This window comes from Amblyomma americanum, chromosome 1 (assembly GCF_052857255.1).
Source record: "Amblyomma americanum isolate KBUSLIRL-KWMA chromosome 1, ASM5285725v1, whole genome shotgun sequence".
Lineage (NCBI taxonomy): Eukaryota > Metazoa > Arthropoda > Arachnida > Ixodida > Ixodidae > Amblyomma > Amblyomma americanum.
The window spans coordinates 246573354-246599090 of NC_135497.1; the positions used below are offsets into that span (position 1 = coordinate 246573354).

The 25737-nt window shown below is 42.9% G+C and overlaps 1 protein-coding gene across 4 annotated transcripts in view; it reads right to left on the reverse strand.

The window, feature by feature from the left end:
* The window catches only part of Mps1 (dual specificity protein kinase monopolar spindle 1), a 95905-nt gene that overhangs the window by 67354 nt on the left and 2814 nt on the right, over positions 1–25737 (reverse strand). For all 4 annotated transcript variants that reach the window (XM_077648891.1, XM_077648890.1, XM_077648889.1 and 1 more), the window contains exons 2-6: positions 19704–19804; positions 18435–18510; positions 18229–18341; positions 10405–10587; positions 5657–5801 (exon numbers count right to left, since the gene is read on the reverse strand). In XM_077648891.1, coding sequence (XP_077505017.1) covers positions 5657–5801; positions 10405–10587; positions 18229–18341; positions 18435–18510; positions 19704–19774 — 588 coding nt within the window. In that variant the 5' untranslated portion in view covers positions 19775–19804. The remainder of the gene's footprint in view (positions 1–5656; positions 5802–10404; positions 10588–18228; positions 18342–18434; positions 18511–19703; positions 19805–25737) is intronic.

Genomic DNA, 25737 nt, shown 5'->3' on the forward strand with positions numbered 1-25737 from the left:
GCTATGCACAATCATTGATCGCATCCAATCATCTCTATCATTGCAGTTTTCATTTTATCTCTGCTGCCGAAGACAACCTTTTGATCAATAAAGCAGCCCATTCTTTATATATTGATCAGCACAACCGCAAAGTTTTCTTTTTCCTTCCACCATAGAAACAGCCCATCGATGGCAATGGGGATTGCATGCACCCGAAGGTACAATGAGCCGTGGTGAAGCCGACCTGCCTTCACCCACAATTCACATATAATGCGTGCCCCACTGTAGGGTCGCGTTTCTGCGATGCAAGTAATACACACAAAAATAGGGTAGCTTTGGCTGCATTCTGTTTGCTTGCAAAAATAAATTAGACAATAGCCAGCTTTGCAACTTATGATGTATAAACTTTGACCCTCACTCACATCTAAATGCGCAAATCAATACTGTAAGCTGAATTTTATTAAAAGGCCGCATTGAAATATAACAAATTTATCTGCGCTTTCACTCTGACAAGGATTATAAGGAGCTCAAAAAGGAGTGCTGTTCAGTAACGTCTCATACAATAATGATTGGAAAATGCTGGTTCCAAATGTGTAATTAACAATGTTTAAATTTGTTTCCATAAGAGAAAGCACAGCTAAGAGATGCGACCAAATGTGGAAAGGCTGTGCATGCAGACTTCAGCAAGGTAAGTTGTTGGGCAAGTTGGTTACGATATTCCATGACTACAGCGCGACAAACGGGACATAGAAGAAGGACATACACAGGGACACAACACAGCGCTGTGTTGTGTCCCTTCGAGTGTCCTTCTATGTCCCGTTCGTTGTGCTGTAGTCATGGAACATGCAGACTTGCAGTGTAAGATATGACAAAAAGAAAAAAACATTGAATTTAATCTACCAAAGCTACCTCTAGAATAAGAGGCATGTTGCAGTGCAAGACACAGTCAAATCTCATTACAGCGAACCTCAGACTAACTATTTTTTCAGAATTACAAACATTTCAAAAAACCCCTTCCGAAGGCCTATGCTTTCAATGTAAACATTTTTCAGTACTACGAATATCAAAATACCGAAACATTCAGAATAACGACTACAATTTTAACGCTGTCACTCAAGTTAAATACCTCATTACTACGAATTTACACCCACCGCAGAAAGGAAAGCGGCAAGTTCGGAACCGATCGCGGGATGCGAGCAATACAGGGTGTGGCCTCCGCGATCAGCTCCAGCATCGCTGCCGGAGCCAGTCACGGAGGCCACCTCCGGGAAAACAAAGTACGGGTTTTGTCGCCAGGCAGTTTCTGAAGTTGACAAATATCATCACAAAACATTGACGTGCAGGTGGAATGCGTAACTAGGCCTACTTTTTCTCGCGCACTAATCACCTGAGCCAGTGGAGCGCCCGTGTTGTTGTCTCTCTCAGGTTGGTGAGGACGTGTTGATATTCGGCTGCCGCGAGATCACTCTGCCCTTCGGACGATGATGAATTCTGCAGTGCCCACCAAAAAGAAGCGAAAGCAGTTTTCGCTGCAGGATAAAGTCGCCATTCTTTGGGACATTGATGGCGGGAAAAGGCAGATCACTGTCAGCAAGGAGCTTGGAGTGGCTCCGTCAACCATTGCGACCATCTTGAAGGATCGTGCAAAATTAGTTGAGCTTCACCGGAGGTCTCAGCTTGCTCCAAGTAGGAAACAGCTGAGTCTTGAGAATTTTCAAAACGTGAATCAAGCAGTGTTGACGTGGTTCAGATGCCCAATTGCAAGGTGTGCCAGTGTCTGGGCCAATGCTACAGGAAAAAGCGTGGGAATTCGCCACAGCGCTTGAAGTCGCTGGTTTTAAAGCAAGTGCCGGGTGGCTCAACCTTTTTCGTCAGAGAAACAGGATCACCTGGCAGACAGCCTTCGGAGAAGAAAGAAGGAAAAAGCAGCGGACGCGGAGGGTGCCGCTGCGTGGACGAACAGCCACTTTCAAGAAATCGTACAGTCTTACTCCGAGGATATTTTTAATGCCAATGAGACCGCGTGCTTCTATCAGCTCCTCCCGGGGAAAACGATGCATTTAAAGGACACGAAGTGCAAAGGCGGGAAGAAATCGAAGGTTCGCATTTCTGTGCTGTTCGCCTGTAATGCAACTGGCATGAAGAAGCTCAGGCCTCTCATCATCGGGAAATCTTTAAAACCTCGTTGCATGAAAAATGTAGTGTCGCTGCCGTGTGACTACCGAGCCAACAGCCATGCTTGGATGACGCGCGATCTCTTCTCTGAGTGGCTGCTTAAAGTCGACAGCGAAATAAAGAAGGAAGGAAGGAAAATCCTGATGATTGGCCTACAACCTTAAGGGGCGATATGGGTCTTTAGATGCAAAAAAAAAAAAAAATAAGTTGATTTTTTGAAAAACTTTTTTCTTACTACTACATATACTTCATATAAAGTATGAGAGTCGCGCAGCTGAAAAACGAAGCGCGAGCTTCGAAATGATGTTCCGTTCACGCAATTGAAACTCTGAAACCGCTCCCCAATCACTGCCATTCAGCTAGCAGTTGAAAGCTGGTTTCACGCCCTTTTGTTTGACACTTCTCAAGATGGCTTTAAAAGCCTCTTTATTTGTGATTTTACAAACAGTCTCCGCCTTACAAGCTTTCTCTCTGGTTTGCCTTGGGTAACTGAAATGAGCTTGGTAACAATTTATTTGGGAAGAGTAGAGCTGAGTAGCGATGCTATTTTCAGTGGCTTCTACATTATGTATTAAATTTAATTAGACGCTTTCCTAAATTTCCAGCCATCTCATTTTGTACATTTTTTACCAATGTATTTTCACTGAGGCAAGCGCAAAAACATCTCCCCCCCTGCCCCCCCCCCCCCCCCCCCCTTCACACACACACACACACAAATTTTGCACTCCAGCGTATTCTGGGCGATTCAGTTCTATAAATATTTAAAAACAAACTTTTGGGGGGCAAAACGTTATAACTTAAGTTCTAATTGAGCTATTCAAACTAACTGTATATTTGGGACCTACATAAAAAAAACAAGAATTACTTTACTAAGAATCCTATCATAAGTCAAAAAAAGTTTTAAGAACAACATCCCTCCTTAAGACAGCTGTTAAAAGGTTGCTCAAAGAAGCATCCAAGCCTTTTACAAAGTGTGCCGAAGGAGTGGTGGACCTGGTGGTATATGAAACCACACCCTCATATACTATAGTAAATTTTGCATCAAACACACTGCCCCTTGCATTGATGACCACCTGAGAGAATATGATATCAAAGGATGCGCACCTGCTGGCGCATTGCTTTGCTTGTGGTCAAGCTACAATTTCCTCATGCTAAGATTTTAAGCAAGAGCAGAAACATGGTTGCTCACGAGCCCTCTGAGTGAAACAGGTATTAGAATGGGAGCCTCTTAAGGTGACGAGAAGAAAGTGAAAGCTTAAAAATTGTTTCTCAATATTACAGATCCAAACATGTTGATCATGACTATAAAGTACGGCATTTCAAAGCTAGAATTGATTTGTTCAAATCATTTTTTCCACCCTGTTTGAAAATAAGTGTTTTGTATCATCACTAATTTCTTTTCATTTTTTTTGTTTCATATAACCCAACCCACCCCACAACCCTTACCGTAATGTCATACATATGTGGTGCAGTGGGTAAACAAGTACTAAATGGTTTTCATAAAGAAAAAAAGGCATTCACTACTTTTAGTGACACATCCACGCATCTAATTCCTGCAAACAAACTTGCAATATGTGTACCTCTTTTCATTGCAGCCACATGAACAGAAGGTTTTTTTTGGGGGGGGGAGTATAGCATTATGTGCTTCCAGGCACCAAATACACTTAGTTACAATGAAGCATTTGTATGTGTCCTTTCTATGTCTTAGTAGCTCCTTTCTGCCCGTTTAAGATAACCAACTCACCCAGCAAGTTCTCAACTATATGTGCACTGACAACAACCTCAAGATATGGTCACTATACTAATCAACAAGCTTGCAACATTTTGACCCACCTATCTGAATGCAAACAGCCTCATTCCAAAACGAATATCAAAATAGGAAGCGTGTCAATAACCTGAGAGCACAGAACCCATATTCTTAACACCTGGCAGATAACCACTGCTTGAGAATAGGTATGTCTATGCTCCAAATGCACAAACCTTCTTAGTGGTGAGACTCATCTTAGCAGCACACCTTGATATGCATACAAAGAGTATGCTGTGCCAAACAGAAGGAACGAAATATCGTATATACTCACGTAATGAACCCACTGTTTTTCCAGAAAAGTTGACATCAATTTGGGGGGAGAGGTCATTGCGCGGGAAAAAAAGTTTTAACAGATTGTTTTGGGAGGGCTGAAATTTCATATCATGCGTTTGCGCACCCACCCGTCGGTCCGTCCATCCATCCATCCATCGTTAACAAAAGCACGTGGTCAGACACGTTCGTGTCACCGGTGTTTAGCAAAGTTGCTGTATCACAGCACGATCCGACGATTTTGTGATAGCTGGCGGCACCAGCAAATCATAGCGAGAGAAAGCGAACATGCTGAACACCGGCCCTCAAGGTCCGGTGCACGTTGATTATGCGAGGTTGAAAAAAAACAAACATGCAGGACGGTGAAGGGTTAGGCATTTTCGCTCCTGATCTCGAGCTCGCCAAATCGCTTGAGGGTCTGAAGGCCCTGCTTCCTTCATAGTATTTCAATGTATAGGATGTTATAATTATAGCATTCTGGTTTAAACTGCCACGCTCCTCTCCAATACTCAAGCGCTCACTGGCTTTCTAAGCACATAGTAGCGTAGCCGGGCACACAGAAGCGCGCCGATTAAGCCGCCACTGCCGCTTCTGTCAAGGACGCACAACATCTTGGCGTTCTGCCAAGTTCGCCGAGACCCCCCCCCCCAACGCCATTTGACAGGACAGGAGCCCTCGTCAAAAGACAAAAGAAACATGCTGTGATGTTATCGGCATGCAGCATCTTGTTGCGCTGTTGAAGACAGCGCGAAAACTGAGGAACGCAGTAGGAAAAGCTAACAGTTTAAAAAAAAAAGTCAATTTTCACCAACAAAAGTGGGGGGTGGGCTCATTATGCTAGTGGGTTTACTATGCAAGTACTGATACAAATTTCGGAATGATACGAATTCATAAAGTTCCCTGGTTGGAGTATATTATGTGCAAGTGCAGAACTTTGGGTGTTGCAAACACTCTCCCACACCACTACGGATGGTATGAACACCTAAGCTGCTGCCACACCCGTGAGCACTCAGCGCTGCTCGCACATCGCTAATACGTGGCACACACTGCGAGCAGTGAGCTACAATGTGTGGCTCGCACATCACTGACACAGTGATCGCCAGTTGCACAGTACGCACTGCAAGAGTTGAGTGGCAACTTGCTGCCACAAATTATTCCCATCAGTCATAAACATATCTGTGTGAGTGTATTTGCCGTAATTTTGCATACATGTTTTGTTCATTTTGGATGATACAAAGTCCGGATGACCCCATGAGATTAGTGAACCTGCGAGATTCGTATCATCAGGATTCTACTGTAGCTATAAAACAGAAATGCCACCATATCACCATATGTTATCGACGTCTTGAGTGCCATTGTTACCAACACATGCAAGACCAAGAAAGAAAGTGCCATTTTACAAAATGCGGACTTAGATACACTTACAGTCCCAGACGAAGACCCCTGGCTGTGAGCAGGTGTAAGCAGCTGAGCAGAGCCACCTGCAGCAGCAGCAGCATACGACAGCTTGAGCCCAGACTGGCTGGTTGAGTTTTTGTCCTTGTCCAAGCAACCCCGCAGCCACTGCAAGCTGAATAGAAAAATTTAAATTCAGGTGCAGCAAATTTACAACTCTTTGCATAAAATTGCACCATGCACCTAATACTCGTCTGTGTTGAACAAATATGAAACTAGAAAAAAAAATTGTAAATTGCAGGTTATGACGTCCCAAAGCGACACATGGGCTATGAGGGACACATTAGTGAAGGGCTCCAGATTAATTTCAACCGCCTGGGGATCTTTAATGTGCACTAACATCGCGCAGCACACGGGTGTCTTGAGTTTTGCCTCCATCGAAGTGCGACCGCTGCAGCTGGGATTGAACCTGGGTCCTCCGGCTCGGTAGCTGAGCGCCCTAACCACTAAGACACCGCGGCAACACCTGGCACTAGATTGTGTATCCGCAAAGTTTGCAGCATTTCCTCAAGCAGCTGAGAGAGTAAAGAGAGAGCTGAAAAGTAAAATGAAGGATACAAATGGGAACTATCTGTTGGCCACACCAAGCCAATATACATGGTGGCAACTGTGCTCCTGAGCTCTCTCTACAAGCATTATCTACCTAATGTGCCATCCGTTTTCAAGTTCACCATGACTATTGCCCGAGTGCCGTTATAGTACATATACGAAGCAATACTATTTACTATAATACTATACTAAGGGTCCTTCATTTTCTAATTTTATTTTTTTCCAAAATTTGGGGGGGGGGGGCAATATTCTTAAAGCTCAAATTCAAGCGAAAATCTGGTTATTCAGAAAAAAACTTCCGTTACTTCGAGTTTTTGCTCATTCAGCACAAGACAGTTTATTAAAACAGTGTTTTCCTGCTAGGCAAAAAATTCTTCACATTTTGCTGATTATTTCATAAGATACATGAAAATCGCGGGTTCCACTAAAAATTGCTTCCCAATTAAAACTTTTTCCCTAAGCTAATACAAATATTTTGTCGCATAAATTACCAATCTCCTACGAAGTAATCCCGCATCTCCCGCACAGTGCCAAAACATCACTGCTTTTTAAGTGCACAAGGTCCTTGAGTCAAAATGCCTGGGTAGCACCTCATGCAGTGACTCAGATAAGACTTCTGGTCGGTAGCCATGTTTTGGTCTCTCTTCAAAATTGCCTTTTTCAAATTTGCCCTCAAATTCGTCCACCTCATGGAAACAAGCATTAAAAGAGGTTTAAGATCCTATAGCTGACCTAGGACACATCTCTTGAATAAGCACTAGGTATGCCCAAATTTTCATGGGGCGCCTTCAGCTGTGTGAACTGGAAAACCAACACCGTCTAGAAGGCTCATTTTCGGGGAGAAATCGGCTTTCACCCGATCTTTAAGAACTACACTCAGGGTTGCAAGAATCTGGTAAAATTAGGTTTTACCTGAAAATAAGGGGCCATGAATATATTATACTGTATATTACTACATTCACTTTAATTACTACCAGAGAGGTAGCTACATGATAAACCAGGTTTTGCTGAATGTTGTTGACTAGTTTCTCGCCAATTACATAGCAAATTCTTCATGGTATCAAAAGTTGCAGCCACTTCCTTCTCTCTAAGGGCCATTGTGTGACAAGGCTTCAAACCAGCCAAAATTATCATTACCAAGAATCCGGTTTGAAGACTGGTTTCTATAAGTAAGGAATACAATGCTTCGAAAATGACACTACATCTCGAGGCCGTACAACTGCGCTCAAACATGACCTGTAATGTGCCAGAGGCAAATGTAGTGTGTGTGGCTTACACTTGACAATAAAATGTGCCATGATACACGCTCCAAAAAGCCCGACTTTGATCAGGAGCCAGGCTCCCACTGGTTCACAAAGGCACACCTCGTATGTTACAAGTCATATAGAGTGCAACAGTACAATTAAATGGCTGGGTGCAACAAGCCAAATATGGTTTCTGCCCATGCTATATGGGGCAGAGGTTCATTTCATGCCTGAGTAGGCCATAAGAAGTGCTTCTGATTATAACACATGTTCTGATAAAGTGGCCAGAAGTTGGGTTTCAGATGCTACAGGCTCAATCTCATTTTTTATACAACCAGGATTCATTTACCTTATTTACCCACGCAATGCAAGAACACACTTTTTTTTTTTCTTCCGAACTGACATAATTTGGGGGAGTGCTCATTACATGGGAAAAAAAACAAGTTGAGATTTTTTTGCGAGAGTCAAAATATGTCCATCCGTCTGTCCACCCACCCATCCATCAACAAAAGCACGCAGTCGGCCACATTTTAGTTGCTGGTATTTAGCATCGTTTGCTTTGAAATGTGTTTGCTGTATCATGCCACCATATGATGATTTTGTGAAGGTTGATGGTGCTGGCCAATTGCGACGAAATAAACCAAACATACTGAACACTGGCCCTTAAGGTCAGGTGTACTCTTTTTTTTTTAATTGAAGACAGAAATCGCAAGGGAGTTGCAAGTGTGTTACATGAATGTTTAAGCATTAGCTGTGGTGTGAGAGAGGTTAGGCATTTCCGCTCCTGATCTCACCAAATCGCTTGGGGGGGGTCCGAAAGTCCTGCTTCCTCCATAGCATTCAAGCTAAGAGGATGTTGTATAGCATTCTGGTTTAAACTGCTACGCTCCTCTCCGATGCTCTAGCGCTCGTTGGCTTTCTAAGCATACGCTGGTGCAGCCAGGCACGCTGCAGTATGCCAAGCAAGCCACTGCCGCTAGCACTTCTGTCAAAGGCACATAGCGTCTTGGCGCTCTGCCAAGTTCACCGCGTGCCACCACCGCCGCCAGAGCTCTCTCGTCAAAAGATAAACATGCTGTGATGTTTGGGCACATAGCATTTTGGCACAGTGCCAAGGTCTGCGTTGTTGAGGGCACAAAACTAAGGAACACATCAAGAAAAGCTAACACTTAAAATAAGTAAATTCTCAATGACAAAAGTGGGAAGGTGGATTCATTATGTGAGAAAATATAGTAGTTCACCAAAGATAGAAAAGATTTTTTAAGGTTGCACTGAATCAAGATGCTGACTTTAGATGGTTTCCATCAAAGGGCTCTAGCATATTTCTACTGAAACTTGTGCTGCCAAAACCAATTCATATTGGCATACATGCACATACAGATAAGCTGTTACATGCTTCAGTGTTGTATTGTACTATGTATACAATGCACCTAGGGCAGTTGTGTGCTTTTTGGAGGACAAGACTCACTTCATTTTACTAGGAAGCAAAGCTTAAGTAATAAAAACAAGGTGCAATCTACCTCCACAAAAGCACTGCTTGGTTTGGTTTGGTTTGGTTTATGAGGGTTTAACGTTCCGAAGCGACTCAGGCTATGAGGGACGCCGTAGTGAAGGGCTCCGGAAATTTCGACTAACTGGGGTTCTTTAATGTGCACTGACATCGCACAGTACACGGGCCTCTAGAATTTCGCCTCCATCAAAATTCGACTGCCGCGGCCGGGATCGAACCCACGTCTTTCGGGCCAGCAGCCGAGCACCATAACCACTCAGCCACCGCGGACAAAAGCACTGCATGAGAACATTAACACCAAATCCCAAATACTTTTCCTGAAGCAAAATATTAGCCAAATAAAAGCCTACAGTTAAACCCTTTACACACTAGAAATACGCATTTTGAAGGGCACTTGGAGAGGCCCTGCAAAAGTGATACCTTTAGAGTAGCTGGATTAATGCAACAAGACTGAACAGCAGGATAAAAGAAAGGCAGTAAATGATGCCACTGCAGAACAATAAGATTACACCAAGAGGGTCTATGTCACAATGAACATTAAAAAGCAGCAAAAAAATGACAAGATTTAGCGCGGTTAGCCCAGATGCAAATTAAGTGTGCTAGCATTTCAGCTTTCATTCTCTCAAGGGCCATTCTCTACCTTACATCCATATATCCCTGTCCTCATGTCACCCCTGGCGCAGTGGTGCTGCGGTTCAGCGATGGACCACTGCCCTGCAATGGCAGGTGTCACTGGTGAGACTTGTGCGACTCGGGAAGAGCAACCTCCCACGACTAATCATTAACTGCACGGCCATTTGCCAAGGTGGGCAGTTTGCTCACAATCCGGTAGGCAAGTTGTGATGACGTCACAACGCCACGTCACCTAGGTGCCCCATCTGCCACCCAGCCCTTCAAGGTGGCAGAGGAACTGTACAAACAGCGAAATTGGCAAGTGGGGGCTTTAGTGCCAGTGCACTAATATCCACAGAGAAGCAACCTAGGTGGCAGATGGGCCAGCTGGGGCAGATGACGTCATCATAACCTGCCCACACAGAGGGATCGGACAGACAATGGCTAATCGGCTTAGTGAGAGCTCTAGTGCTAGCACACTAAAATATTAACAAAATTTTCAATACATGTGCCCCACAGGCTTAGTACCCACAAGCATACATAAACCAAAGCACATTCAATCTTAACTGGTGTCCAATTGATCAGCACTGACTAGTACTTGAATAATATAGTGGGTATTCACATGATGTTACAGTCACCATTTTGCTGTGCAGCACACAGCTTCAGCAGTGCAAGCCAAAGCGGGTGGCAGTAAGCTAACTAGCCATATGCAGGGCCTACCACCATGCTCCAAGTGCAACAAAATGGGGACCACTGTGACATTGGTGTATACTCCTTATATGCCTGCAGCCTTTTACACATGCCTGGAGTGTGAAGAGGGTGGCCTGACGGGAGATGGAGGTTCCGGGGTTTTCGACACGCTACGTCTCCGTTCCTCTAGGAAATCAGCAGGCGAACTCATTTTGCTCCCTGAAAACTGCGGCGTTCCTTTCCTTGACATGCTGAACGTGCTCTTCTCGGGGCTGTTTTTTGCATTCCGCATTTCACTGAAGAAAAAAGAAAAAAATGTAGAGTGGTGAGTTAACTCTAGAAGACTGGGCTGCAAGCAATGCACTGGTCAATAGCAGTCAGCCAAGATTTCCACATAACTCAAAGGAGCTATCGGTAAAGTAACAATTCAATCACACCATCCATTTCTCAATCACTCAAGCTATATAATGCAAGTTATGGTCTAGTATCCCATGTCGTGCAGCCACATTCTAGAACTGAGCACATTTTTGTGAAGTAAAGTACATGCTTCAGCTTAAAGGGGGTTTGCCTGAATCTTCGTTTATATAAGCTCAATGCATGGTTATCTTTATAGCAAAACCTGTGCCCTTTCATTTTGAACCAGCTGCTAGTACTTGTTGCTCGACCTTAAAAAGACAAGAATTTTACTACTGGGGCTATTTCCTGTACAGTGTGTAACAACCTAATCAGTGCACTCTTAAAAGCTCTTCAGAAAAGGAAACAACCTCCACTTCAGACAACCCACATTTCACTGATGGCATTAGACAGGCCATACATAATCAAGCCCTTCCTCAAAGTTCTCTTTTCCAGATCCCTGGTTATCATGAATTGTCACAAGAAAAGCAGCAACAGTCTCGTAAGCAGAAGGCTCACCTACAGCCCCTGCTAAAGCTGGGACTGATGATGCAGCATCTTCGAAGCACTCCACTTTAACTCCTAGTTCAGCAACTTTTTGTTCAATGATGCACTGATCAGACCGCAGGGAGCATATTTCATTAATAATTTCAATCTGCTTTCACAAGGTCAATGAAGTATACATAATGGCTTTCGACATTTGCCACTCTTGGTCAGCAGAAAGAGGCCTAGCGTTTTGTTTGACATTTTAAGAAAGAAACAAAAGCATCTGTTCAATAATAACCCCCCCAGCATTCCATTGCATGGTTCCGTGGTAAGAATAAACAAGCGGCAGAAGTAGGTATCAGCATTTAGTGCCCATGGCAACAGACCCCCCGCATATTTAATGCTAGAAAAAAATCTGTGCACACAACTCAAGCATGTGAAAACGCTTCAACAGAATTCTGATCATAAAAATGCTGTTTGTAAATTAAATACAACATATACGATTAAATCATCCTCAGTAACTAACAGCGCCCTCAGTCCATGAAGCACAGAAAGAAGAACAAAACTGAAAACAAGCCACTGAAATGCTTGAACTGTACAAAAGGGTAGAACGGGCAAGAGATAGAACCAAACAAAATCTGATCTTTCAGCCAGCATTGAATCATTAGGAACCGCATGCACTAAGCACCTTACCACCAATGAATAAGGCAAACCTGGCACAAAAATAAGTCAAATCCACTAAAGAGCACAGTATTTAATGCATGGGAGCACTATTTAATAACAGCAACCAATATAGCCAAGCATATCAGCAAAATGCATGCCCCTAAGTATGTAATGTAGCGAACATAGATAACAGATATACTGAATGGTACAGCATGGTGGTAGGTCAGGTTTAACATCTCGAAGGTGCATGAGAACTATCAATGACATCGTAGTGGCCAGCACAAATTTAATTTTGACCACCTGGGGCTCTTTCACATGCACTCGCATTGCATAGGTGTTTTTGCATTTGTGTCCATCGAAATGCTGCCCCTGCAGCTGGATTTCAATTCCATGTCCTTGGGCTCTGAAGCCAAATGTCAAAATCCGTCACCATGATAGTGACATTAAATTGCGATGAGCTACTAGTGAAAAAAAAATACAGCTCAAGAAATGAGACAACATAAAGAGTGGACATGAGCACTAACTCACAAATAAAAAAATTAATGGTGATTACACCCGTGGCAATGCAGATGACCAACACTAGCATGCCCACCTTGTGCTTTTGCAATTGTTGCATTTGTTTTGAATGCTCCTGCTACATAAGAATAGGTAACGATTGTGTTTTGGTTCTGGCAAAGTTATGAGTGCTTGCAGCTACAGGGTTGTGAGGATTATGAGCAGCAAAGACAGACAACACACCTCCCCTGCTTTTTCAAAATATAACTAATGATTCTTTAAACAGTTTTCGTGCTGATATTCAAGCCCACGACTGGGTTCATGTTCTTGAAAAACCTGATGATTCCATGTACGACACTTTCTTGTGGGATATTACAGTCCTATACAGAGAACATTTTCCATGCATGCCACAAATTAGTAACAAAAACTCACGGAAGCCATGGGTTATAAGCTACCTTCTAGATCACAATAAATTTAAAAATACGCTATACTGGAATTCCGTAAAATCAAAGGATGTGTCAAGAGAAGCGTTTATGTCGCTCAGAAATTGCTTAAATGCTAAGCTTAGGAATGCTAAGCATCAGTACCTAATGGCATATTTCAATAATGCAATTAAAAACACTGATATGTTTGGAAGCATTTACACAGTAAGCAGTCTTCTGCAAAGTAAGTTTAACTGTACTCATAAGCTTGAATGTAGGTAAAACCACTGTGGCTGACAAAGAGCTTTTTGATATGCTTATTGGTGTTAGCACTTCATGCAGACTGCCAGCAATAAGTATGGTATTTTTTCCCACAACTGAGATGGAAATCACAATGGCATTCCAGGCAATGAAAAATAGTCACAGGATGTGAATGACATGCAGATCCTTCTAGTTAATATTTCCTTGACCTGATTGTACCTGTCCCGACTCCTGACTAAACTATACAACCAGTCCTAGAGTACAGTCGTTTTCCCAAGAATACGCAGATTTCCAAAGTGGTAGCCCTATATAAAGGAGGTGACGAAATCAACATAACTTTCGTCCCGTTTCCGTACAACATATATTTTCAAAAGGTTTGAAAAACCAAATACTGCGCGTGCTCCTTTACAATTTCTTAAACAAATCTGCATTTATCTCGCCACACCATTATAGTTCTCTAAAAGGCAAATCCATGGAATTAACGCTATTAGCAGAAAAGGAGCTTATCACTAACACTTTTGAACTTAAAGAACTCGGACTAGGACTATATACTGATTTTTCGAAAGAGTTTGACCATGTCCATCATGAAACCTTATTGTCTAAGCTGGAGCATTATGTAGTGCACAATAGTGGAAATCTTCTTCATATCTGAATAATAGGTGCAACTATGTAAACCATAATAATCACAATTAAAACATAAAAAGCAGGGGCATGCATATAATCAAAATTTCGAATATGAAATGAATATGTTTGATATTCGGTTCTTATTCATATTTGAGAAATTGATGAATTGATGAATATCAATTTCTCTTATCAATTATCAATTATGAATATCAATTTATTCTTGTATAAGAATTTCCGAATATTCAAAAATCCCCAAATACTCACCAGCGGCACTACCTTTCATAAAATCCACCATGGCAAAACCACACTATCTGGGCAAATTATCCGACGATCGAGTTTAAAGTTCCAGGAAAACAGAACAAACATCCTGCTCCTTTTCTTCTGCCGTCTATCACGTGGACCAATCGTATTCCGATGCCGCTAGGCTTGACCTCGTGCGACATTCCACAAGCGGGCTTTCCAACATCACATGTGCTGCAAACCAAATGGCTAACGACCCACTTCGAACGATCTCAACCCATAAGTGCGCTTATTTTTTCTGATATCCTTCCATAATATGTTATACTAATGCCCACATCCATGGCATCCGTCCTGTCGCCTCCATAACTCTCTCAGCTTGACCTCTGCCATCTCGTTTTGGTCAACAACGATACGCAAGAAAGCCTACTACCGGAATTTCGTCTGAGGCACCCGAAAGGGTGAGTCGAGGTGTCACAACAGGGCAAGAGATCCTGTAAGAATCCCGCCTATTAAACAGTGCATTCCAGCTCCGGCACCTCTTAAGTGGCGCAACGGCAGACGTGATAACGTTCGGAGGGCCCCTTATGCTAGGCCAAAAACAGCCAGGCCACATAGTTTCGGTTTCTGAGCTTCGCCGCTCTCCTGCGGAGACTACAGCTGTCGGCCCACGCATTCTCTGCCAACTGGCGCGTCGTTGGCGAATTTTTTTCCTCTTTAGAAGCAGTCTCGCCATTCCGACGCCTATGTGCATTCCCCCCTCACTTATGTTTGTGTGTTCGTCAAGCACGCCGAAACTCGGTGCTCCTCACGGGCTTACACGTGTTTGCGCGATGAAGCCGCCTCACAAGGCTTTACAGAATTTTCGGAACTTTTTTTGGGGGGGGAGGCATTTCATAAATCTATTTTCGAATAACCCGGGCATTTCTTTCTATCCCTTGAACTCAAAATTAATGAGGTTTTACTAGGCATCACATTATTTTTTGTTTCCAGTCTTGTCATGTTGTGGATTTCATTTTGCATGACCACATTACAGGTTGGATACTGTTATGCAGTCTAATCAAGTAGTATACATTTCTGTACACATCACATTTTTTTATACGGTGCTGAGGCAGTATAGTTTGTTTATTTGCAGCTGCAAAGACCATACACTATTTTGAAAAAAAAAAGGGGGGGGGGGGGGGGGGGGGGCAACATCTGCTTGTTTATCATTTTCTGAAATATATTTTGTGTACTCTAGAGATATGCAATATTTGAAGCCAGTTTTTCTTCATATTCGTATTCGATTCATATTCGAAAATTTCAACATTTGCACACCCCTAATAGAAAGCACCACTTCCTGCGTACCGCAAGGAAATATTCTTAGACTTCTTAATTGTTCCTTAAATCAACAACATTCTTTCCCTTCACGACATCATTTCGAGGGCTGGCTATGCGGATGATACTGCCATGTTTTTCAAGGGAGCGAATGCTGACGATTTAATTTGCTCAACGAATCGCGCATTGCCACAGATTAGTAACTGGTCGCAAAGGAATCTGCGACTGCATCCTAAAAAGGTCCAGCTATTCTTTTCTACACTAAGAGCACAAACGTAAACCCCGAAGGTAAAATAGTTTTAGACGGCAAGGAAGTAAGCATTGCTAATGAAATTAGGACACTTGGCATAGCATTTTTGCAAACTTACAGGGAACAAATGTATTGAACAACTGCAACAAACTTAAGGTACGTATGTGAGATACTAAATACATAGACACTGCCACTTCCTGCCAACAGCAGTAAAACGCTTAATTTATAAAGCACTATTTTCGTCTACACTGAACTACTGCCAGTTAATATGGTGAACTACATCAAAAGAAAACAATGAAACTCAAAATTTAAGAAGCGTGCCTTGCATGCCATTGATAATATTCCATGTCATGCGCATACTTCTGATTACTTTAACTATTCCATCCCTTTCCATCAATTTAACCTTTCTGTCCTATTTTGATAAACCTGCGACCTCAAACTTATATCCACAATCCACGCCGAAATGTTGCATAGGTGCTACCTCACTATCGTAGAGTACGGTTGCCAGTCCATTTCATATCATGCTGCTGTTCTCAATAACCTTATCCTTATCAATACCTGCCTGCAAAAGATGCCAAAATGAGCAATTCATGCAATTTCCTTATGGCCAACACCTCGTCATTTTTTGTATATTTGTGTTTGTACTTTTTGGTGTTCTTGATGCCTCTTTTATCCCCTGCTTATTTTCTTTAATGCTATGCTTTGACTGCCAAGAAATGCTCTTTATTTCTGAATAGTGTTGAAAGTTGTTACTGTATGTGTTTCAAACACGTATATTTAAAATTGCACATGTTTTTTGTCTGAAGTGTTTTGATCTGTAAGGTGCTAATTCGGATGTGCCAACTGATTGTGTGCAAACTTAACATAGTATATACTGCCATTTTTTATGTTTATATAAAATACTAGAACTGCTCATTGAACTGTGCACAGAGGGGACCAGGCTTTTTCAAGCCGTAATTAAGCAGCATTAACTCATCACCTTTTCTTTTTGAGAGAGAAAATAAAGTTTAATTTTAATTTGATTTATAGCACGAGAAAAGTGTTGGCACAGACTTGGGCATCTTTTCGTGCAGTGCGTCTGTGGTCAGCTTGCAGAGAACATTAGTCTTACATACAACCCACTGCACATTTATGGTTCTTGCCTCCAGCATGCACAAAGCATTTAGTGCTCAACGCTCCGCCTCTGCTACATCCATGACCCTCCTATGACTGATACATTGCCGCTGGAGGCTTTATCGGGATGCCACACCATGTAGTCATTTCACGATGTAATCTTGAGCAGTGTTTGAATGCATAAGACACAGTCTTGTTGCGACCACGCACCACACCTGATAATGAAGTTAGCACGAGGTACGCGGCGCCAGCTATGTGCAAGGGGTGGTCACATGACTGTGGATGCTAATTGGCGACGAACACTACTACGAGTTCGTTGACAGCCTTCACACTGACAGCTAGCATTGTAAAAGCAGTAGCAACAGTTTAGTTAACAACACTGAGTGAGTAACATGTTTGTAACCAGTATGAAGCCCTAAAAAAAAACTTTGTGCCACTTCTACAGCAGCTAAAGAGCTGGCCAGAGCACCAACAAACTACACTGAATATTGACAGGCAATGTCCATAAAAATTGTATTTTCCATAGATACTCAGTATTAAATGTTGCAATGCTTCGATACACCAATGAAAGCATACCCCAACTTTCTGTCAACTTTCTTTTCATAAGTTCATTCTATGCCTCAAGCAATTAAAAAAGGCTATGACACTATGATGTTAATCACCCTCATGTTAATCATCTGCTGTCCGAACTCGCGAAGTCTGTTGGATGCATTAGAAAAATAGCTTCTCTTCTACCTCTGTGGCTAAAGCAATCACTATATTACTCCCTGTTCTATTCTAAACTTTTGTATGGCATTCTGGTCTGGGGAACAACGACAAAAGGGAACTATGACAGGCTACAACTGCTGCAAAAACGTGTCCTCCGAAGTTTTGTGAACCACACCGGCCCTATTAGATTGTTGTCGACACAATAACTTTTTCCCAGATTTGATGTTTTACCAGCAAGTAAAGTCTATTTATGGATACTGGGATAGCAAACTTCAGTGTTTACACACCTGTTTTGGCTCAACATGATATTCGTAACCCCAAACGCAGAAATAAAAAAGTCAGAACAAATTATGGAAAACAAGATCTGGAATACCAGGTAATAGACATGTTAAATAACTCTGCTTCTATTTTAGATTTCTGCCTACCTAGAAAAAGGTTCAAACGTGAACTGCGGGCAATTTTGTTTTTCGTTGAGATTGTTAAGTAACAATGATAATGATAACAAAATGTAAATTTTGTTTTCAATTGTTGACTTCTTTTTACGTGTTTTTGTGATATTTGAGCAAATTTTCAATGTGATTTTAAAAAAAAACTGTCCATAGTGCTCAAGTACAGCCATGTTGTATGTATGCGTGTACTATCTGTAACGATGCTTCTCTTTTTTGTAAAAGCTCTCTGCTGTACTGCTGTAGGTTGCTCCGTTTGTTATGGGGGCAGAGACCTTGTCAGGCAACCATGCCTTTAGTCTCTGCCACCCGCAGGATGATTTGATTTTCCTGCAAATAAAAACTGACTGACTGACTGATTCTTACTGCATTTGGAAAGGTGCATGCTTATGCGTCCCCAAGCAGAAAAAAAAAAAAAAAGATACTAGGCGACAAAGTGTGCCCTTTTTACTCCTGTATGGCACAACAACCACTCCAACCAAAGCATTAGCAGCTAGCACTGACAGCAGAAGCCCTACTCACAAAGGAGTCTCTAGCTCCAAAGGGGATTGTGCAGCTGGAGTCCTCAGCTGTCCATGCTGCAAACCAGCATGCCTCCCTGGAACAGGCTCCTTGCGTTTGGTTGGTGTCCGATGCTGGTCACAAATATTTTTGCACAATAAGAACACTGAAACAACTAAGCAAAAAAATTCTCAAGCAGCACACCTAGACCTAACCAGCCAGCTCACCTTAAGTGTACGTAGTGAACTGGGTGTGGGTCTTGATTTTGCATAGCCATGACTACTCTCTTTGGCTTGACACGAACTGCAAACAGATTCAGTGATAAAAGTACTGCAGCTGACCCATAGCATCCATGCTAATGCAAAAGGGTACTTTGTTGAGCTAGTCAGTATATGTTAAACAGGTAAAGGCACAGCCAAACTGACACAGGACGAAGGAAGCAGACACAGCGCTGTGCTACACATTTAGTGCTGTGTCTATTTTCTTCATTCTGTCTCAGTTTCGCTGTGGTGTTACCTGTCCCTGCTAATATTTGTTTTCCCATACCTGCCAAAAGCAGTTCCCTACCAAACATTTTATCTGATTTCAGCTTTCAGGAACTAAACTCTGTGGCTGACTGCACACTGCTTACAAATAAAGCAAAAACATGTGCCATCCAATTCTTATCATACACTTCTGTTTGCTTGAGTAAGAGTGAACAAAGTAGATCCATCACACCTGCCAAACTTATTTACATGGCCTTTAATGAGCGGCCATTAACAACAGTTAACGCAGTGCAGCTCCTTGCTCAGAAACCCCTCACAGCTTGCACAGAAAGCCTTCTGGAGAGAGCAGACCAACAACAAAAAATAAAAACTTGAGCAAAGCATCACACCACCACATGTTCACTCAAGCTGCTACTAAATTAATTGATGCATAATGCAGCCAATTTTTTCACATATTTAAGAACTACTTTGTGCGAACTTTGACTGCATAAGCTGTGTACCTATTGAACATCTAATGGACAGCGCAATGCAAGAAATTTTCCGGCTTGGATTTCTGCAGCTGAATAGCGAGCAGCTCTTAAGACAATTCAGTGGGCCTCGTAAGCATCCCAGAGCCTGAAAAAACATATCAGAGAAAAATGGAAATTATGGAGTTTGAGTATCGATTTACTATGGCAACATATTATGTATGGCACCTTTCAGAGGCATGTGGCATAGAAAATTGGCCACATGAATGAACGAGGCTTCCCAAATGCAGTGGCAATAAGCAGATTAGAAAAACATGCAGGCTTTTTCCATGCTTCTAGTTTCAAACATAGCATCCAATATGACATTGGTACAAGCTATGTATAAGTGCACACATAACCACATGAGCTTGCAAAATTTTCCGCATAAAAATGAAGGCACTTTAAACAAGACCAGTAGTGTAATCTGGCCAGCCACTTCCCATTATTTGAACAAACACAAGAAACACCAGAATAAAAAAAAGGTTCACAAGAGATTTGGCATTACTATTGTGGCCCTGATGAAGGCAACATGGCCGGTGAAGCCCGGCCCTCAGATGCAGGAGTGGCAGCATGCATGGTAGCACCAGTCCATACAAAGCAGCAAACCTGAAATTTTCACACAAAATAAAAAAATAATGTCTAGCCCAAAAGAAAAGTTGACAGCACATCCTTTAAGCAATGAACACAAATACTGCTCTGCCCCATCAGTTGCCACATGAAAAAAAGCACAGTTGTAAATTAAATATAACCACTCTTACAAATGTGGCATCAATGTGGCACTAGTAAATCCCTGCATACAAGAGAAGGCAAATGAGGAGCTCGTTATGACATACAAACGGAAGAATCCAATAGTCACCGAAACCAATGAGCATAAGAGACTGATTCTATTTTTATTTATTTGCAGTGTTAATCAATGGTAAGTTAATAGTGCATCTACTTTATCACTGCAAGACCATGCTTTAGAAAGAAGAAAAAACAACCACATGTCGCTGGTGGGATCCGAGCCCATGACCTCCACATCTGAGGTCGTGGGTTTGGATCCCACCGGCAGCACGTTGTTTCAGGTGCACAGCACTTCTAGCCGCAATCACGGATTTCGCCGATGGCAGTCTGAAGACTGGGCTGGCTTGCACCTCTCTATTTCGAGAAAAGGGAAGGCACATAGCTAGTTCACTTTGTTGGAGGGCCAACTAAAAGCACGGTAACTCAGTGTTTTAGTCTGTGTTCATGGATACGACAAAGTGAACTAGCTATGTGCCTTTCCTTTTATCAAAACCCAATGTATTCTTATTCGCAGTGTAAAACCTCTCTCAGTTTTATTGGTTTAGCCAGGGTTCCTGGCACCCTTGAGGCATCCACGCCAAAGTTAACTAGCCTTTCCTTTTCTCAAAACTGAGAGCAGTTTTACAGGTTTTAGGTTTCACAGGTTTTACAACGGGCTTTGAGGAAAGGAAATAAAGGAAAGTGCAGAGTTAGTTCAGGCATGACTAAGAGGAGTCTGCCAACAAAGTGAACTAGCTATGTGCCTTTCCTTTTCTCAAAACCAAGGGAGGTTTTACACCGCAAATAAGATTGGACTGGGAATAAGACTGTCTTATTTGCTACGGGTAAGCCGCCCCTGCTCTCTCTCGCTTTCTCAATCCCCGAGCTTGAAGCGCGAAGGAGACAGTGGCAACATCGCCCGTCTCAGCCGATGAGAAGGCAGAGCGGCCTTATAGAACGCCAGTGCATTTTGCATCACTAACAAAAGTATAGCAGGAGTAAGCAGTGCTAGCGCACCTACTTTGCATTTGGTTAACTATGCAAATCTGCTGTGACTTTTTTCTTCTGCTTTCTAATCCATGATCTTACAGCGATAAAATAGTTGCACTATTAATTTACCATTGATAAACACCACAAATTTAAAAAAAACATTCCCTTATGCTCCTTGGTTTCAGTGACTGTTGGCTTCTTTCGGTTGTACTAGTAAATCCTGGCATATATGACAGTATTTCAAGGAAATAATTGCAAGGCACAGTGAAAACCAAAAACACAAGAACAGTCGTGTACAATAGATTAACTGTCCCTACCAGCAATTAAGCAGACAACGGAAAGGAAAGAAGTGCTCGTCATACCAGCAGTTGTAGTTTGTGGCTACTTGCAGAATTATTGGCAAATGAATAATTATGCACACAATTTTATATTCCACACCACGCACCACTGCATAGGCAGTGAAATTGCTATTTGCATGGCAGTACCCCGCGAGGGCTTTGCATGAGTGCGCTCAGCATGAAAGCAGATGGTTTTGCAGTAGCGTGCATGTGCCAACTACATACCTTTCCACAGTGATTCACTGCCTTGTTCAGAAATTTAAAAAAGGCGTACAGATACTTTGATATTTTCACATTTTCACTTAACTGCTTTCCTTAAGGAAAATGCTCTAGCAGCCAACGTTTCAAGTAAGCGGATAACGCTACAATAAGCAACACTGTGGACTAAGTGGAACGGTATGGAATAAGTGGAACGGTATGAAATAAGTGGAACGCTCTGGACTGAACGGGAACGCTCTGGACTAAGCTGAAACGCTCTGGACTGAGCGGGAATGCTACAGCAAAGAGCAACACTCTGGACTGAGCGGGAATGCTACAGCAAAGAGTAACGCTCTGGACAAACCGGGAACGCTGAAGAAATGAGCACGATCGGCTTTATTACTTGGCGACCTGTTCACCGGCGTTGCCTCCGTAGCCCCCGATTTGTTAGTTCGCTCGACCGCCGCTGCTCTCCGTGGCGCCACAACTTACCCCCACGCCGAGTGCGGGCTGGTGTGCGGTAGCAGTCGCGGCTTCTTCGTTGTGTTTTTGTGCACACCGTGTTTCCGGCTGTTCTCCTTGCTTCCAGCATATGTGCTAAGAATTTAATTATATCTGAGAGCCTTTAGCTTTCGTAGGCCGTGAAAATCATCGCCCGCGATGGTGTATTGCTGCATTCCACTCTGTAAATCAAGCTGGCGCACAGCAAAAGGAATCACATTCTACGAGTTTCCCGTGAGAGAACTGCGGGCCCAGTGGCTCGAGAGAATTTCTCGCCAAGCAGAAGGTAAGCAGTGGGAACCATATATATCTTTACGTGGCTGTGAAGGCAAAAAAATACACCTGCAACGTTGACGCTTCACATGGAATGCGTCCTAGTCAGCGGGCCTCTTTTGTGCCCTAAATGTTCACTCCACGACTAGCTTTGTTTACTCTCCTGTCATTTTTGCGTTGATACAGTGCGCGGTCCGCGTCATCAGGGCTTCAGTCCTTGCTCTCTTTTTGTGCTTGTTTTACAATCGACGGATATTTACAGGACCTGGGAAAGTGCCATGGACTCCAAGCGACTGCAGTAAAGTTTGCAGCCTGCACTTTAAAGGAGACGACCTCAGAGAGGGCCTGAAGATAAGGAAGCTGAAGCCAGACACTGTGCCGTCAGTATTTCCCCAATACCCAACGTACCTGCAGCAGGGGGCGAAAAAGGAGAGGCTTCCTTTAAAGCGTAACGCTGCAAAACCGGCTTCGCCCACAGGGAAAGATGCCAAGGCAGCAAGGCAAGTGCGATTTTTAGCGATAAATTATCTTCATCATGAAATATTGCTCAATTCAGTTGCTTTTAAAAATCCTGTAGGCAAATATAGTTTTCCTTTGCTTTCTTCCATTAATTACATTCTACGTAAATAAAACCTCAGTATAATGTCCATGTTTCAGGCTGGATGCAAATATGACTGATGGCTCTCTAGCTGAGATCTCGGTCACTATGGCAGAGGTTCCAGCACCAACAGCCACTAACACTATGATGCAAGCAGCTGACAGCCATGAAATGGAAGTAATTCGTCAAGGACTCTCTCTGGATGCATTCTTGGCATCTACAAAAGGCACTTCACTTGAGCCTGTGCAACAGCCCTCACCTGATGTTTCCTCTGAGCCCACTTTCAGTACAATAATGACCACAATGATGCACGGAGTGCAAACAAGATTGACGTTACCACACATGACGAAACTTCTAAAGCAAGTCAACACGTTGAAGCGCAAATGCCGGAGGCTCATATCAAAGCGGGATGAGCTGCAGGCTGAGATTTCTGTGCTTAGACAGCAGACAAGGACAGAGACAGCTATGAAGAAGTCCAACTTGGCAATTCTTCAGGTATGTATGGCGTTGAGAACTTGAGTACTCAGGTTAATCTGCAAATATTACTTAATGAATGTCATTCTTTTCTAGAAAAAGGTGCAGGAAGATGATGCAAAGGCTCTTTTCCTGCAAGAACAGCCTTCATTTTTGAGCAAACCGAAGGGTCGGTGGCGGGAGGAAACCATCCGCAATTGTGTCGTATGGCACGCAAAGTCCCATCTGCATACAACCTGCTTCGAGAAACTGGGGTTCTGTCATTGCCAAGCCGCTCGACACTGAAGAGATTTATTGGTGCATGCACTGGAGAAGTGGTGTCGTCACTTATAAAGCAACGTCTAGATATGGAGGCAAAATTACACTCTGAGCAGGTGAAATATTTTAACTTTATATCAAAAGGATTCTGTCACATTTGGATATTAACATTTGTAGGCACGCTTTGGCTCCCTGATGATGGACGAAATGTCCCTCAAGCAAACTACCTCCTACCAAAAGCAGTCAGATGCTGTGCATGGCTTTGTTGACCTGGGAGGTGCAGAAGTAGACTTCAGGCTTCACGACCAACTGGCAACTTATTTCTTGTGCTTTGTGTTCATAGGACTCTCTACCCACTACAGGTAATTAATATTCCACCTGGGTTAGCAGTTCTTTAGCTAAACCAAGACAGAAATGTGTCTTGAATTTCATTTGCAAATGCAACTCTTGTTTCCTTTAGGCTCCCAGTAGGGTACTACTTCACAAAGGCCTTGTCAGGAGAGCAACTTCAGCTTCTTGCCTTAAAGGTAATGCAGTGCGTTGAAGAATCGGGATTCAAAGTTGTACGCCTTGTTGGAGATAACCACAAGTCCAACACCAAGTTTTTCTCGAACCTGTCGGGTGGCCCCATAAAACCTGTTGTTGAGTAAGTAATGCTAGTTCAAACGTGTGCATGCCTTCATTGTAAGCATCTCATTTAGAACTTTCACCACAGCTAGGCTAATTTCTGTGAATATAATTTTTTTCAGGCACCCTGTGGATTCAGATCGTGAACTTTTCCTGTCTTTTGACTATTGCCACATAATGAAAAACATCAGATCCCAGCTCCTTGAAGTGAAGAGACTGTTCACAAGAAATGGAAAATTCATCCTTCCAGACTTCTTAAGGTACAAAGATGGCATTTTTGCTTTAGCTATTCAAACTTGACTAATGTTTCGCCTTGTTGTACAAGATTCAGGAAAAGCAAGGTGACTGACCAAGCAGCACCTGTGGCCAAAAAATTTCATAAAATGAAGGTCAACAGGGCTGTTAAGGTTTTTTCGCCACAGGTAAAGTATGCAAGCGTATAGTTTGTTGGCTGTGTAAAGGATGCACGCTTCAAATGTAAAGGATCAGTTTCTGGGTTACTGTACGCACTGAATAACATTTTTCTCCTCGACTTCGCAGCATTAAGCAGGGTAATTAGCTATATTATAGGAATGATCATCATTTACACTTATTCTCGTTTAGGTCACCACAGTCCTGTGATTCTTGCAACATGGACAGAGCCTTAGAGCTCCTGGCTTTGGCGACTGCCTGCCAACAGTAGAATTCATGGATTCGGTGCACAAATGGTTTGTGGTCCATAATATTAAGAGCACCACTCTCCACTGGATAAGCAGAGATGCCTTAAGGGTGCCGTTTTACTCTGCAGAAGACGAGAGGCGTGTCTTAATTTCGGCAGTGTTTATGCTGACCGTATTTTACTGATTTATGGTTTGCGGGGTTTAACTTCCTACAGCGACGCAGGCTATGAGGGACGCCGTAGTGGAGGGCTGCAGATAATTTGAAACATCTGAGGTTTAGCACATGTTGACGTGGCCCAATACACAGGCCTCTAGCATTTCGCCTACATCGAGATGCAAATGTTGTGGCCGGGATCGTACCCACGACTTTTGGGTCAGCAGCAGAGCACCATAACCACTCAGCCATCGACATATTTTACTGTTGAAAGCATGGATTTGTAGAGTTTAATAAGTTTCGTCTTCTAGTGTGGAGCTAATGGAAAGTAGGTTTTCTTTATTAACAGCTACTGAAGAGGTATTTGCTGCTTTTCTTGTGACATGCGCTAGTTTACTACTCTGCAAACCTTTCTTTTTCAGACTTTCATGGCTAGAAAACGACTTTCTGAAGTACTTCATGGAATGGAAAGAAGGCATATCATATAAAATGGAATTCCTGTCTGACGAGACATATGAGGCATCGAGAGTGACCAGCATGTCGACAGTGCTACGCACAAGGTTCCTCTTGAAGTCTGGGTTTCATTTTGTGCTCACAGATAGGTTCTCAGGTGATGATGTAGAGTCACTGTTTTCGACAATACGACAATTGAATGGGTGCAATGACCAAACCGACGCCTACGCAGCCCTATCATCTCTACAGAAAAT